We start from the raw sequence: 16833 nt of genomic DNA, 5'->3' as shown, positions 1-16833 counted from the left end.
AAGTCGTAACTTGTACCTTTCCTTTCCTTAGGCAAGGAGCTGTCAATCTTCCTCCTCTGGAATTCAAACCAGCTTTGATGTTAGAGACTTTCAGCATTAGTGCTGTGGTGATGGAGAAATCCATGTGCACCCCTCACAACTCCGCCAATGCCCTCTCCTTCCATGACTTGAACAAGCGCTACTACAACACCTTCCACTGTAATTTCACCATTTCCTGCCAGTCCATCAGCCAGCACGTGGACATGGCCCTGGTGCGGCTCATCCATCAGTTCAGCACCATGATTGACGATATCAAGGCCACACAGACAGACATCAAACTGAGCAGGTACACGGCTGGCTCGGCCTCCCCAACCCCCACCTTCAAAACCCGCAAGCACAGGGACTTCCGCTCCTCGGATTTCAGCCGCAGCTCCCGAGGGAGCCTCAACGGAGGCACCAGGGTGAACAACACCAAGAACAAGCGAACAAACAACGACAACAACAAGAAAGAGTCTCGGAACAAGAATTCCCTGGGGAGGTCAGAGCGAAGGACTTCCAAAGTGTCCAGGAAAGGCTCCAAAGATGTGGTTGACCACGTGGCGATCCATATGGATGACTCTGACTCCATTACCGTGTCGGAACAGAGTGAACCCTCTGCAGAGTGCTGGCAGAATATGTATAAACTACTGAACTTCTATTCACTCATTTCTGATCCAACTGGCATCTTAGAAAAGTCTTCTGAAACTTTTGGGCCAACAGGTAAACTGGTTTATGAATCCAAATAATTGTGTGTGTGTGCTTTTGCTCCAATGTGGCATTCTAGAGCTTGGTCACAAGATGGTTTTTGAAAGTTGCCCACCACATCCAACTTGGATCAGAGGGGCAAGTGGTGAGGATGGAGGTGAGCTTTTGATTAGTTCACCAAGATGACATACAAAAGAAAAGCTTAATTTTTCTCACTAACTGTGTAGTGTGGATTGAGTTTGTTCCTTCTGAGGTGCTGTTTTGTGTTCAAGGGGCTACCAGAAATGCTGTTTATTATCATTCTGTGAAAACGTGCAAGCATGTACATAAGCCACTTAGAGGGAGACAATTTCTGCCTTGAGAATGACTGACAGTAAGAAAAAAAAAAAGGGGGAGCCTTGAGAGCAGGAAAGGTGAAATACTGATTTTGGTGAAGTCCCACAGAGATTACAGGTGGTTTTGCTATAATTTCACCTAAAACTTTGAGATCTGATGTAATTATTGCTATTTCCAATGTATTTCAACACAGCAGAGTAAATTTGAGAGCTGACTAGCGTGATTCTTTTTGTTGCTGAACTTAGGTTGCTGTAAATATGCAGGGGATGGTATAGTTGCTGTATTAGCCATATTTTCCTTGGACTTCTTTTAATTAAAGAATAAAAAACTGAGGAAGTGTTAGATGAGAACTTGTATTAAATAGATACCAGTGTCTTTCATGCATGGAATATCATATCCACAGTTATGATATCTGCACAAAATGTAAATTTTCTTACATTGCTTTTAGGCTCTTGAGTGTTGAAAAGGAAAACTTGCTCATCCAAAACAGAATTATTAGAACCTTTGCCTGTGGAATGATCAAAAAATAAACAGGACAATTGGAAACTGTCAGGGCATTTTTCTGGTATAACAATAAAATTAGATAATTACAAATATTTATATAAGGAACATAAGAGCATATCTTTGAATAATAGTGAAACCACATCACTCATTATTGTCTTCATTGTGTCTTGGATTTGGTTCAGTTGCAATGGTATTAGGGTGGAGTGAGCGAGGCACAGATAATTTTCCTGTGGAGTTTTGTTGACATGCAAGATACATGAGCCTTGGTTTCAAATACAAATATATATGGGATATGCCAAGGATTTATTACAAATAAACCCTTAAATAACTGCTGGTGTCTCTGTAGGTGTTCGAAGCCCCACTGAGCCTGCCTGCAGGGTGGTGTTTGAGAACGAGCAGGACAACGGGCGGAAGCGCAGCCTGGTGACCTCGGAGCCACAGCACGTGACCCTCATCGTCTTTGGGATAGGGATGGTGAACAGAACCCACCTGGAGGCTGACATTGGTGGCCTCACCATGGAATCCGAGCTGAAAAGAATCCATGGCAGCTTCACCCTGAAAGAAAAAATGAAAGGTGGGATGAGTTAAAAGTGTTCTCCATAGTGAAATTCGCTGGCAGTTTCACATGTTCGTGTGCGTGTGTGATGTGTGTGTGTAATATAATAATATTCAACAAGTTCTTTTAAAAACTATTACGAGGATGCTGAAGGATTTTAAAAGGATGCAAGATTTTCTGGAAGTGCCATGGAGGAAATTCTCTTAGAAGATAGTGATTCATTTCTAAAATCTTTCTTCTTGTTACAATTTACAGTTGACATCCTTTAATGTGACTGCTAAAGCTGTAATTTTTCAGTTATTTTTCTGCTGCAATATTTTTAAAAGCAGTAGGCATACCTGACGTATTTTATTGACTGAAATGCTGTCATATATCTTTTTTTCCTAAAGATGTGCTACATCAAAAGATGACTGAGACATGTGCCACTGCTCACATAGGAGGTGTCAATATCGTCCTGCTGGAGGGAATTACCCCAAATATCCAGTAAGTAGGAAGTCTCACAATTTAAAATTGTTCAAGTGCATAGAAGTGGTATAAGTTGTGTATTTTCCCTCTTGTGCTTCTAATTGCTTTTTGGAACTTACAGGTTCAAACCATACAAGATTTTTAGGGAGTAGTTAATCTACTGATGCTGATTATTCCTGTTTAAGATCTATAGTGTTTCTTTAATAGATACATTTTTCAATTCTCATAATACATCATTCTTTGTTCTCTCATGTTATTTTTACAGTCCTAATATCCCTTCTCCAGCCTTTATATAATTGACACAGCCTGGCAGGGGAGGGGGAGAGAATCATTTCCTGTGCATGAACATCATGAATCACTTGCTCAGCATCCGCATTGTTTTGGGTTTTTTATTTTTGCCAGGTTCACAGACTCAAAAAGGCCACGCATTATTTTTCTTTGTAAAGAGCTGCATCTCTTTCTGTTTGAGTTGCAGAACAACAGCTGAACCACGACTCTTTGTAGCACAGATCACCCTCACACAATTTGGGTGTTAGCTGGGTAACCCTCAGTATGTGGACTGGTCTTGGAACCTGACTCTTGTAAGAAAGGGGCTAAATAATGTGACTTGAGTTTCTCTCTCTCCTTTTAACTCTTGGTTAGTGTGGAAGATGCTACATAGAACTTAAAACATATAGAATTTTATAATTTCCTCAGCGAAATTGATTCCAGTAAGTTTTTCAGAGGGATAAATGAAAGTTCCAATCTAAGAGTCACAAAGGGTTTCTGAAGGTGACTGAAGCCCTTCATGTCTGTACATATAGGGAGGGTACAAAAGGAAAGAGGGAAAATAATGATAAATCTTTAAAACAACAAGAGCAAAGAACAAACATGAGTAAACCCAAAACCTTCAACTTGGTAAATTTGAAAATAAATGTCATATTGTGGGTTACAAGTAATTAACTGACTAATTTTGCATGACTGTTTATTCTTTATTTGCTTTGTTTTTGTTTTTCTTGCTTTCTCTTCAATCTTCATCTGTAGACTGGAGGATTTTCCTACATCTCCTACAAGCACAGCCAAACAAGAGTTTCTGTATGTCATATTATTATGTTTAATAGTCTTGGAATTAACTCTGTGTTGTGTACCTAATGGCTGCATTCCTACTATGTGTGATTGTGTAGGCAGATGCTGCTTGAATACATGTTGGTTTAACATCTTGGGTTACCTAGATAAGCTGTTTTTAATGAAGCCTGCTAAATACCTGCCAAAAAAAGCCCTTGTAAATGTTAGCAATATAGTTTTAGGGGCTGCTATTACACTGCACTTACTACTGTAATGTTAAAATGGTTTGACTGGTCCTTAAGTTCTTCAGATCTGGTCCTGTGCTTATTTTAATGAGCTGAAATACTGTTGATAAATGTAAGGGAGCATGCAGGTGAGATTTGCTTTGGAACTGCTGTGCTTGGAGTGATAGTCCCTGTTGTGGTGTCATCATGAACAAGGCCATTCCTTTCTCTCTTTATTTACCTGTGTGCTGGGTTAAGTCCCAGGCATGCTGCAGGTCTGTGTGTGTGGGTGTAGGTTTCCTCTCTGTGTCTGTGTATTCAGTGTTGTGGTAATACAGGATTAACTTTTAAATGTCCTTATACCTCTGGAAGGACTGTAAAGCTGCAAGTGATGTAGGGAGAATAGTGGGATTTGTGTTCCTTTTTGTCTGGTAGCAGCATTAAACCAGTGCATCACTGAGTTGTTGAATTCGCTGCCATGTGATGTGGTCAACAAAAGTATACGTTATTATAAAGGGATTGGATAAATCCATGTAGGATAGGTCTGGTGGTGAGTCATGAGCACAATACAGCCTCTGGCCTAGAAAGTAAATTCCTGATGGCTGAAATTAAAGGAAGGATCATTTATTTACACCTCAGGTATCTGCTGCTGCCTGAGTTTTCAGCTGACTCAGTGTAGTAGTTCCTGTGTGTTACAGGCCTCCTGCTGACTTCCCCCCCCCCCCTTTTACAACATTCCCAAAAATCTGTAGAGTACTGGCCTTGTAGTCAGTTCTATAGCAGGACAAAGACTTTTTGTCACAAATTTGTCTGGGGAGTGATTTTTTTATGGTATTGATGCAAGAATATAGAATTCTTTCTGGAAGCATTACTGGTATAAAACCTAAATAATGATTAATGATTTTAATTAGATACAACCAGATCTGTTGTAGGCATATCACTGTAGGTAAGTAAACTGCAGATCTTTAATAATAAATGGATAGCCAGACAGTTGTTCCACATTTCATTCTGTCATGGAAGTAGGTTTTTTGTAGGCAAGCAGCAGAGAAATTAATTAGTTGCACGAAATATGAAAATACCTTAGGAGAAAAGCAGAGTTAATTTTGCTGAGGTTTTTTCTCCTGCAACAGCTGAATTGGTGGAATACTTTTTTAATTAAGGAAGCATTTAAAATGGTTTGAATGTAATAGTATTTTGTGTTACAGATGGGGGTGGAAATGTGTTCTTGATTGGCTTCACAACAGCTGAGTCAGAATGGTAGCAGGAAGATAATAGGAAATAAGCAAACATCAAGAGAAATAATTGTGGTTTTCTTTTAAAGAGGTGGATTAAAACAAGTCTGGCCTTTTCTTAAGTAATGTTTATTTATATAATGTTTTTCTGAAAATTGTTGTGAATTAAGATTTGTTTCCAACATCACATATTTTGAAATAATTTCTACCTGATGGTCTGCCCCAAAGTATTAATTCTGAACTGCTTTAGGTCACTTGCATCTCTTGCATAGCTGTGAAAATCTGAGAATGTTCCTTGAGCTTCAGTCAATTAATTTGCTGTTGATAGGCCAGTGTTTGCATTTCAGTGCTGTATATTTCTTGATTATAAGCAGAAGGGTGATGTCTGTTTTTTTTGGTTTGTATTTCCACATCTGGGTTGCCTTGGGCTTGCTGATATTTTGACATAAGAAGAAGAAACATTACTTAGAGAGTGGAGTTCACAGACTATTATATCTTTCACCACGAGACAGTTTATAGACCAAACTGTTTTTAAACAACTTAAATAGGATACAAAAAGTGGTTTAGCTATACCCCTTGAAATATAGTACTTGAGAAACTTGCATTGGATGTTGCAATTTTATAGTCTATTTTTAAGCCATTTTAGCTGATGTATTGCATCTTGACAACTACATGTCCTTCTCTTTGAGGCTGCAATTCTGTGTTGGCTGCATAAAATACTTCCATTGGGTAACCCTCCAGGAATTGACCATAGGGACATTAATGTGTTATCCCAATATCTTTTTAATAGGAGTTTAATGAACTCTGCTATGCCAAAATTCTGTTATGACATCAAAAATTGTCAGCTTTGTGCAGTTGCAGTTTTATCTTGGGTAACCATTGTGAACCATATCCTTCTCAACATTAAAATAAAGTTTAGATGATGTATTTTGGAATAATATGTTTGAAGTAAACATCAGTATTGATTCACAAATTCATTTATCAGTTGCTATGTATTTAATATTGAGTATTTCCTCCACTGACTTTATTTGGATGCTAAAATCAGATTTTACTAAGTCATTTTACTAAAAGGATGATTCAAGATTATTCCTGAACAGGAGTTGAAATGGAAGGCTCTTTTTTTGTTTCTGTGTGTGTAAATTTGTCTGTCTATGTGCAGCCTGGTGTGTATGCACTGAAATGACTTTACTTTAGGCAAGAATAGCAGTTTTTAACAGGTATTTTTGGTATTTTTGCCATGCATGATGTGTAGTTCCTTTAAGTGTAGCGTAGTTGTTTGTGGCATGTCGTGCATCTGTGTGTAAAGTGAAAGAAAAAGGAATGTGGGTGTAGTTGACAAACAAAATTACTTCGAAGTTCAGCTAACACCTCAAAACTCAGTTTAACCTACAACTGGGAGGATGTGCAAATGACTGCTGTTCCCTTTTGCTGTCAGAACTGTGGTGAAGTGCAGCATTGCCAAATCGCAGGCCCTGTACAGCGCCCAGAGGGGGCTGAAAACCAACAACGCGGCTGTGGTGAAGGTGGGCGCCATCAGCATCAACATCCCGCAGCACCCGGCCACGCTGCACAGCATGATGGTGCGCAGCTCCCACCAGCTCTCCAAGCAGATCTCCGACCTCATCCGGCAGCCCTCCACCACGTGAGTGTTCCCAAACCCCTCCCGCTTCCAGGATTTTGCCACCTCAGGTGTCTGTGGGAGAGCCAGGCAGAATAACAGGAAGGGTTTTCCGCTCTTTGTCTTGGTCCACAGGCCCCAACCAGCCAAAGAAGATGTGGCGACTCCTCTGCCCTCAGAGAAGACTCCAACAAGTATCAATCAAACTCCGGTAGAAACAAATGAATTCCCACAGCTGCCAGAAGGCTTGGAAAAGAAGCCCATAGTGCTGAAGTTCAGTGCCATGATAGATGGGATAGCTATTGGAGCAGCGCTCTTGCCCTCCCTGAAGGCGGAATACAAGATGGGAAGAATGAGGAGTCATGGAATGACAGGTAACAGTTCTCTGGAACTTTAAAAACATTATTGCTTTTAGTTTGGCCTTCCTATAAGCATCCAAAAGCACTCAGTGTTTCTGTTGAGTTATAGCTAGAATCTGTTTGAATCTGTTGCCATCAGCTTGAGTTTTTTTTAATGTGGACTTCAATCAGGTGGCCCTGTAGAGAATTTTCACTGTGGTTGTTACACGCAATTTGCAGAGGCAGAATGCAAGAGCAGGTGAAGACTTACATACATTCATATATAGCCTCCTCTCAGGATGCTTCACTCTGACTGCTGCCATCAGTTTATGATCCTTGATTAATTAATTATAATCTGTACTGCTACTTGAGAATAGTCTTATAAGGTCTCAGTACACCTGAGATGGTTTGTATGAATCCCTTCTCCATTTATTACTGTGGAGCCTTAGTTTACTTTAGAAATTAAGACAACCCAGAATCATGTGGGTAGATATATATAGCTCTTTAGGTCTGTATACCTCAATAACATTTTAAACATTTTAATTTTTTTTTTTTATTGTTCAAAAATGTTCTTAAATTTAAGGATAAATAAGAGATTCTTTTGCCAGTTCATGCCTTTTCTTTTCCCGCCTTCCTTTTACAGGTGCCCAAACCAGATTTAATTTTGAGCTTCCAAATCACAGACTGCGCTTCACTTCAAAAGTTTCTGCCACTGACATGTCAACCATTCCTCCTTCGGCCAGTCTCAACCTGCCTCCTGTCACCATGTCAGGGAAATATGTCATGGAAGAGCATGACACTTACTCTGACCAGATCTGGAGCATAGATGAACTCCCTGCCAAGCAAGGCTACTACCTGCAGGGGAACTACCTGCGCTGTGTGGCTGAGGTAGGTGTTCAAGATTCATCTTGATAATTTGCTATTTCCCTTCTCTTACAATTCTGTCTGTGCATCTTCATGTTTTTTTAACAACCTGCCTCCTCCAGAACTCTCAGGTTTACCGGTTGAATCCAAATACTGAAAAATTGGAAGACAATTTTATTGTTGTATAGCTGGTTTATTTTTTTTTTGGGGATTAGACAGCTCCATAAATAGAATAATGACATGACATAGAATCTTAATGATAGAAAACTTTCTGCTCGACACAGAGTGTTCTTTTCACAAGTTCTAGTTGTGTGCCAATTTCCATAGTTAATTTTCCCAGAGAGAAAAGTGCTTAAAACAAGCCTGCCTGCTGGGGAAAAGCAGGGCATTTCTTCTAACTGTAATTCTTTAGTCAGAAAATAGTCTGGCATGTTTGTAATTGAGACTTCTCATGTTTGCAGCTAAAAAAAAACCCTAAAAATCCACTGTTTTTAAAACTAAGTTTTGTTCTAAAATGTTCTATTTCTGCAGGTTGGTTCCTTTGAACATAATCTCACAACTGACCTTTTAAACCATTTAGTGTTTGTGCAAAAAGTGTTCATGAAAGAAGTAAATGAGGTCATACAGAAGGTTTCAGGTAAGCAGAACACGTAAAAGCAGCTTTAAGTAAGATCCTCAAACCTTGTTTGATGGTAACATTAACAGCTCTCAGGATCAGCTCTTTATTTTACAGATACCATCATTTCATGTCTATGATTGCAAGCAGCAGCAGGAAGCAGAGCAGGACTTTGAAATAATAACAGAGGCTCTGGAAATTATTCTAGGTCGATCATAAGCAGGATTTTTTTTGGGAAGCAGGGTTGTGTGGCATTCTGGACATCAGTCTCTGTGTCTATCTATGACATGACCTTGGCTGGGTTACCTTCTGTATTCACTTTGATTTAAACACTTTTTGACTTATCCTAAAAGGCTGTTACAGAAATGCAGCTATTTTTTAGTGTAAAGATTCATCAATAGTTGGAAACAACATGGGGAAAGAAAGAATAACAAGTGGTAACTAAGTGAAAGGAGTGTCTGTGTGTACATCTACATCTTTTCATGTACCTCTGTGTGTGTGTATATATATTCAGGTATACAAATGCAACAAAAGGACTGTGCAGGTCCACGTGACATGCCCTTGAGGCAGTTAAAAAATGTAGTGGAGAAAATGGAAAATGCTAAATTCCCTGAGGGATAACAAGAAACACCCTGATATTTGTTCCAGCCAAAATACATTAGTATTGGGTGGTAAGAAAATGCTTAGGGGAGCAATAATTCTTCTGACAGCTGTCATTATTCTATGAGAACATTTTTTGTAGAGGAGCATACAGTGCTGAACCAGGAAACCCATATTAGCTTTTACAGTGTTCCTTAGACCCTGCATTTCAATCTCCCCTGCATTTTTATGTGAGGAACTTAGGGCCAGTGCTGGTTCTCTGCTTTTCCAGACTATAAATTTGTATTGCAAGTAGCAGCCTGATGGTTTTTGAAATGTGACTGTTGCCTTCCATATTGGGGTAATTCAGCAGGGATATGGTCAGGTCAGCAATCCGTGGGTCTGGGTGCTCAGTGCAGAGCAATGGGGGCAGAAATTGGCTTGGTCCTCCTGGCTTGGAGCAAAGTAATTTTTTAAATGGCTTGAAAGTACCAATTAGTGTAATGTGCTGCAGTGTTTTTTCTAATTGTGGCTTGTGTTGCACTAAAATATCATTTGCATATTATCCTTATATAAAAACTGTGTAAGTGCCAATTACTTGAGGTGAAGTTGTACACGTTGGGAGCTAGTTAATGAACAGACACTCCATAATAATTGCTTCTAGAAGTTGAAGGCAGTGTTGATTAAAAGAAAGTTATCCAGATACAAAATGGAATGATAAAAATTTACTGTTGTTGTTTGGGGTGTTTTTAATCCATGATTTAACTGCCTGTTCTTACCACCAAATAACTGTAATTAGAAGAATTGGCATATTTGGAGAGAATTAATGGCTTAACCTTTTCCAGCAGCAAGCTCTTCCTATACAATACAAGTTGCAATGTAGATAAATCTCAAGGAGAATTAAAGCCAGGATTGCTTCAAGGGCACATAACTTGGGATGAAATGTGCCAGGATGAGGAAGCAAACCCAAAACCAAAATAATTGTAGAATACTCTTTCCTCCTCTCATTGAAAAATACTGATATCATTTCGATTCCTCATTTCATGGAATTTGCATAGTATTTGGTCAAATGTTGAATTTGTATTGTCAGATAAGTAGGAGATACATTGGTGCAGGGGACAAATAACATGTTTTTTGAAAAGTAGGTGTTACTCCTTACAGGCTTTGAGACTTCCTGTGGAAAGTTTCCCAGGAGGGAGGAACATACCACTCTTCCTTCATTCGCAGTAGAGGGCTATTAATAATATGTAAGAAAATGAATCTGCACTGATGTCTTCAATCCTCATTTGTTTTTATAAATCTTCAGCTAGTCACTTTAAAATGAGGCTTCATTCACTGTCACCTCTTTATATCTATTGGTTTTAAAATGCTTTCTTTGTTAAAACTCTGACTGTGTATATTTAACGTGTACAGGAGGGGAGCAGCCAATACCTCTTTGGAATGAACACGATGGCACAACAGATGGAGATAAACCAAAAATTCTTCTTTACTCATTGAGCCTGCAGTTTAAGGTAATCTTATGATGACAAAACAGTGGTGGGTTTTTTTTTCCCTTTCTCATCATGTCTCTGAAGCAGATGCTCGTAACTTTGTACCTCCCTTATCCATTAGGGAATTCAAGTGACGGCTACAACTCCCTCAATGCGTGCTGTGAGGTTTGAAACGGGATTGATAGAACTTGAGCTCTCCAACAGACTGCAAACCAAAGCAATGCCTGGAAGTAGCAGCTACCTCAAACTGTTTGGAAAATGCCAGGTGGATTTGAACCTGGCACTGGGACAGATTGTTAAACATCAGGTCAGTGCTCAAAACCTTTGCATGTCATGTTCTTCAATAGTGATTTAAAAATTATATGACCAAGCCAAGAGGTTGTTGTACCATACTGGTTTTTTGTTTTGGGGGTTTTTTTCCCCATACTATTAATATCTTAGAACTTCTTAGCCCTTTGGAACAGTGATAGCCTTTCTACTGAGTCAAACTCAAAACTTTTGTTGATATTGATATGTTTTTTTAGAATATTTGAATGAAATAATAAGATCAGAGAAGATCCAAACTTTGCTGGACCTACATTTTGACCTAGTTTGTCTGTCTTGGTTTGACTGTTGTACCTCTTGTATTCTTAAAGCTGCTGTTACCTGGAATTGCTTATTCTAGGATATGAAAGTATTTTGTGATGCCTAGAAACATACAAGCAAATAGAAATCTTAGGACCTATAAATCAACTGTCACAATAGAGGATCTGGATATATAAATAGTTATGTTAGTTAACAATTCATGATAAATAAGGAAAATAATACTGTGATCAGAACTTAATGCAAAAATATTGGAGATCCTCAAATGGACTTTGGGTAGAGAAGAAAAAGAGGAAAGGACACAACTTGCTGTTTTAATTTTATATGTTGTCAAATGCAGTAATTTGGGGTTTTTTCCTTCCCACTCCCCTTCCCTGAACTCTTCCCTGCTGCAAACCTCTCCCTCTTCCCATTTTTTGAAATGTTTTAAGGTTTATGAAGAAGCTGGCTCAGACTTCCATCAAGTTGCCTATTTCAAGACAAGAATTGGATTAAGAAATGCTCTCCGAGAAGAAATCAGTGGCTCATCAGACAGGGAAGCTGTGCTCATTACTCTGAACAGACCCATTGTTTTTGCCCAGCCCGTGGCCTTTGACAGAGGTATTGTAGAGACAATTGCTACAAGTTAGTGTTCATACTGAGGAAGAGATATATTTTTTTTTTCCCAAGAGGCTTGATTATTTAAGATTCAATATGTTTCATGTTAAGTAGATGAGAAATTTGGGAGATCTCCTCCATGCTCAACAGATTGATAATTCTGTCATCAAACATCAAAAATTCCATTTGTTGAGGGGATTAGTTTTCAGACGGTTTGGAGGAAGCTGCTGTTGTAAATTTTCACAGACAAATAATGCTGAGAACAGCAGGACATTTTAATATATTAACTCTGATGGTAAATGATCAGGTTTGTTCATCTTATCCTTTGAAGCACGAGCCCAATCACTGCACCCTGAATGTGTGTGTGCCCCTTGTTATACGTCCTCTGACTTAAAGTAACAGAGAACTGTAAAAGGGAGAAAAAAAAAAGAATTTATTTAGTGAATGTACATTAGTTTTTTTAATGTGAGGATTTCACTTAAACATTTTCGGTTTCCTCATCAAGCTGTGCTATTCTGGCTGAACTACAAGGCCGCATATGACAACTGGAATGAACAGAGAATGGCTTTACATAAAGATATTCATATGGCCACAAAAGAAGTGGTAGATATGCTGCCTGGAATCCAGCAAACCTCTGCACAGGCTTTTGGGACCCTGTTCCTTCAGCTGACTGTCAATGACTTAGGAATTTGCCTGCCCATCACAAACACACCCCAGGTAAGCAAAAGCGTGACTGTGAGAAGTCTGTTAAAATACCAGTTTGTGTGTGGTACATATACAGAACCAGGTGATGCATATTTCAAAAGAGGTCTAGTCTTATAAAAGGAAATATGTGGGCTTTTTTATAGGGAAACATAATTATAGATGTTCGTAGAGCTAGAAATTAATCAATCTGTACACCTAAGTGTATGTAATTGTACATATCAAAATAAGCACCAAAAAACCACATGAGGATTGAAGCTACTTTTTGTCATTGTTCAATCAAGTCCTCTGTGACCCTTCTATGAGAAAAGAATCGATCCTGGACTTGTGTTCTCTGGTCATGGGGCCTATGGATTATAGCCCTCGATCAAACATGGACTTTTGTTCTTTTCCCAGATGAGCTTGACTCCCACTGCCCTAATAAATTTATAATGTAGGTGTTGCATTTAGGAAACAGCAATGCAAGGCATTGTGTGGGCAGAGGTGATGCTTTTGAAGCTCTGCAGAGAAGGAAAAACACGAGGAGATATGATGAGGGGATCAGTTTTCTACTAGGGAAAGATAAATGGCATTTAGTAAATGTACAATATCACTTTGACATCGCACTGACCAGTAGATTCTCCCTGTGATTTTATTTTCCAGTCTAACCACTCTGCAGATCTTGACACTGGCTCTGCTTTAGTCCTGACTATTGAAAGCACACTCATTACTGCCTGCTCCTCAGAGTCTTTAGTTAGCAAAGGTCATTTTAAAAACTTCTGTATCCGCTTTGCTGATGGCTTTGAGACAAGTTGGGATGACTGGAAACCAGAAATAAGAGGAGATCTAGTCATGAATGCATGTAAGTGAGGATGATTTCATACTGGATAAGAGTATTTCAGATAGAAATCCACTTTTGCCCTTCCCCTTGACCTGAAAAACGGCTGAGCTTTCCCAAAAAACCTAAAGAAAAGGCTTCGGCCTTTTGAAAGCAAAATAATATGGATCTAAAAGGTTATATTCCTTTGTTGTTGCTTTCCTTTATTAGTAAACTTTGCTGCTTTATGTATCATTGTAATAATTTAAGTTCTGAGAGATGCTGGAAGAGTTGGATGCATTGCTTTTATGCAATGTCATAAGATCCCAGTAAGTTTTTAATAGAGTAATATAGAAAAATTTTTTATATGTATATAAATATATCTAATGGTGAAAATTCTATAATTTTATGGAATTTTAAGTTGATTCAGTACATATATGTATTTATACATAATATACATTTAGAATTTTGTATCTTCCCAAATAAATTAACTTTACTAAATAAGAGAAGTCCTCCAATGGGAATTAAAACTAGAACTTCTATAATTCTTTGATTATGGCAGGCAGGAGACTGAGGATGGGATTGGGAAGGGCTGGTCTAAAGCAACTTTTACTGGCTGTGTAATCAGTGTATTTGCTATGTACGCTTCACGTAGGTGTTGTGCCAGATGGTACCTATGAAGTGTGTTCTAGGACAACGGGACAAGCTGCAGCAGGTAATGTGTTTGTTTTAATAAATTAAGTCCTACATAAATAAAACACTCATAAAATATGAAATTTAAGTCTTTTAACTGTGTTTTCATTTAATTGGTTGGAGAAAAGTCAGCAATAGTTGCCATAACAGTAGTGTTGTCCTGTTGCTTCCTGCCCTAGAGATTGCTAAATCTTGCGGTATTTCTCATGCTGCTTCCATCCCTCTCTTATCTCTCCCAGAAAAGACTTCTATTTTTCCCAAACTCCCTCTCTGCCCAGTCTAAGTAGTCTGGACATTCTCCAGAGCACTCAGAAATAGATGTCAGTCTCTGTATTGGTCATACTTCATTTAGAAAGAAAACCAGTATCTTGTGTAGTTGTGCTTAGAGCAAGGTCTGTATTTTGATGGTGAAAAATCCTGGGAAGACAGGATATTCACTAGGCACACTATACACATAATACAACATCTTCCAGCGTTGTTGTTCAAGACCTGAATAAATAGGTCAGCATTTGTACATGCAGAAAGACATGTTTTATGTTTCTTGCTGTTAGAAATTCCATTTTGGAATAATGTACTTGCCTGCATTTGTAAGAGCTGAAGCTTGAGACGCTTTCTCCTTGTCATCAGCTTGGCTGAACGGAATGTGTTTTCATTAGGTCTGCCTATGTTATATCGCTTGTTAAAGAAATACTGGGAAGTATTTTCATCTGGCATTTCAGTTGTGGAAATATGTTTTTTTCAGAATGAGCAGAAAAGACAGTTCTTTGTAACTGACAAACACTGTCTTAGTTAATTAGTACATAATTCAGTATGGGGGATTTTTTAGAAGAGGAAAAACTGGTTAAACTGATTTTTTGTTAACACAGAAAGCAGTAGTGCTGGAACCTGGACACTGAATGTGTTGTGGAAGATGTGTGGTATTGACGTCCACATGGATCCAAACATTGGGAAAAGATTGAATGCTTTGGGCAACACCCTCACAACATTGACAGGAGAGGAAGATATTGATGACATTGCTGACCTCAACTCTGTAAACATAGCTGACCTTTCAGATGAGGATGAAGTTGACACCATGTCTCCCACTATACATGCAGTAAGTGAATCCACCAAAATAAGTCCTACTGCTTGGAAAAAGTCTTCTGTCAAATGGAAAGGTCTTAGTCTTGAGTCCAGCGTGCAAGTCTTTATAGCTCATACAAGTCTTGTTGCAATTTAAAAATGTTTGTGTGTGTGTGTTTTCTAACTCCATATTTCAAAGGCAACACATTGCAGATCATATTTCTACTGGTATAATGTGGAAATATTGATCTGCATTTGAAAACATGGAGGAGACACGGTACCTAACCTCAGGTACCTGAATTGTAAAAGCTGTGGATTTCTTCTAGGCTTTCTTGACAGGAGAGTAAGTAACTAACATGAACAAATTTAAAAAAACCCTACTTCTATGCAATATGCTGCTGACTTTGCTTTTTGGTTTTCTACAAAACCATTTTAACAGCTGTTCCTTAATGTCTCTTGCCTGACAACATCATCCCAGCACACTAATGCTCCTGTTTGTTGTTCAGAAATCAGGTGGAGGCTCCTTGGGTGGAGATGCACGCAAGCTCACATTTGGGCAGCGGATTGTAAATCACCTGCTGGGTTTGAGTCCCCCAACCCACCGGTACTCTGTTCCTGTAGAATATCTCTGGGGCTCAGCGAAGCGGGATTTGCTCCAGTCTAGCAGAGCACATATGAAAGCAGGCAGATCCTGCTCATGGGGACATGTATGTAGTAGTTATAGTGTGTCTAACTGAATGATGGGCTTTGGATCACTGGAAAAAATCCAATCAGCTGCCTATTCACATGAATTGATTCTTTTGCATGCACTAGTCCAAATTTGAAGTGTGAAATTCACATTGCCTCTTGCCTAAATCGTACTGATGTCGAATTTTTGATGAGGGCATTAATGAAATGTTTACTTTAAACAGGAGATCGTTGATCACCGGCGGCAGGGAGCTTCCAGTATCCAAACTGGAGAACAGCGAGGAAGGAAATTTATGAAGCGTTTAGTTGATATCAGAGAGCTCAATGAGCAAGCGAAAGTCATTGATGACTTAAAGTAAGTGGGGTTTGCTTTATGTTCTTACCACACATCTTGTGGCACTGTTATGGTTAAGTGCAAATTGTTGCCTTTATTTAAAAATAAAAAAATTGTCCTTTTGGATTCCAAAAGCAAAAGCTATATATGCAAGTACTCTCCCAAATCTCTCTGCTTGTTCCATAAGTGTCAGATTAGTCTGTATTTTTCTGACTCTGCATTTTAATGACTGATTTATAATCCTTTTCTTCTTGATCCAAAATCATAGTTCCATCTTGATTTACTATCATGCTGATTACTTTAGCAAAATATATTGCTTTGAAACTGTAATAAGCTTAGGAAGAGGAAGAAAAATACTTAAATTGGGGTTTTTTTTGCATCTTGTACATGATGTTTTCAAGATAAATCTTATACTGTACTTGAGAAAACCCTTTAGAAAAAATTACTTCAAATTTCATCTGAACTTCTGTGAATTTTATTAATGGTATTTGCAAACATGTTTTTTTGGGTTGTTTGGGGGTTTTTTCCCCCCCTTTTCCCCAAGACAGACTTATTATGAATGGATCTGGCTGGGATGGGAATACAGAGGTTGGTAATTACGTGTTAAATAATGAAGAGGAGACACGTTTTACTGTTTATACTTATAATGAAATTACTGTCACCATTCAGAGGGAAATTTCATTTGAAATTTGGATTTTAGGTTAAGTGTTTGTTCTAATATTTCTGCAGCTGTATTTGGCCCTGGTCGTAAGTATTGGGACAAAAGAGAAAAATGGGGTAATTCCCAGGGAAAG

General features: G+C 38.6%; 1 protein-coding gene across 11 annotated transcripts in view; it reads left to right on the top strand.

The window, feature by feature from the left end:
• KIAA1109 (KIAA1109 ortholog) overlaps positions 1–16833 on the top strand; it is an 88908-nt gene that overhangs the window by 55259 nt on the left and 16816 nt on the right. For 9 of the 11 annotated variants that reach the window (XM_042048587.1, XM_042048583.1, XM_042048591.1 and 6 more), the window contains exons 46-61: positions 32–738; positions 1910–2137; positions 2509–2602; positions 3608–3658; positions 6520–6726; positions 6838–7076; positions 7684–7928; positions 8436–8541; positions 10513–10610; positions 10711–10896; positions 11603–11771; positions 12274–12485; positions 13113–13311; positions 13922–13981; positions 14826–15052; positions 15930–16060. In XM_042048587.1, the coding sequence (XP_041904521.1) occupies positions 32–738; positions 1910–2137; positions 2509–2602; positions 3608–3658; positions 6520–6726; positions 6838–7076; positions 7684–7928; positions 8436–8541; positions 10513–10610; positions 10711–10896; positions 11603–11771; positions 12274–12485; positions 13113–13311; positions 13922–13981; positions 14826–15052; positions 15930–16060 (3159 nt within the window). Of the gene's footprint in view, positions 1–31; positions 739–1909; positions 2138–2508; positions 2603–3607; positions 3659–6519; positions 6727–6837; positions 7077–7683; positions 7929–8435; positions 8542–10512; positions 10611–10710; positions 10897–11602; positions 11772–12273; positions 12486–13112; positions 13312–13921; positions 13982–14825; positions 15053–15524; positions 15726–15929; positions 16061–16833 lie in introns of all 11 variants that reach the window. The other 2 variants (XM_042048592.1, XM_042048584.1) reach the window with 2 other exon arrangements.

The sequence above is a fragment of the Corvus kubaryi genome, unplaced genomic scaffold (assembly GCF_017639235.1).
Source record: "Corvus kubaryi isolate FWS band 111438036 unplaced genomic scaffold, C.kubaryi_AGA036_p1.0 67, whole genome shotgun sequence".
NCBI classification, from domain to species: domain Eukaryota; kingdom Metazoa; phylum Chordata; class Aves; order Passeriformes; family Corvidae; genus Corvus; species Corvus kubaryi.
Note: the sequence above shows the minus strand (reverse complement) of the source record. Positions and strands in the feature narration are given on the sequence as shown.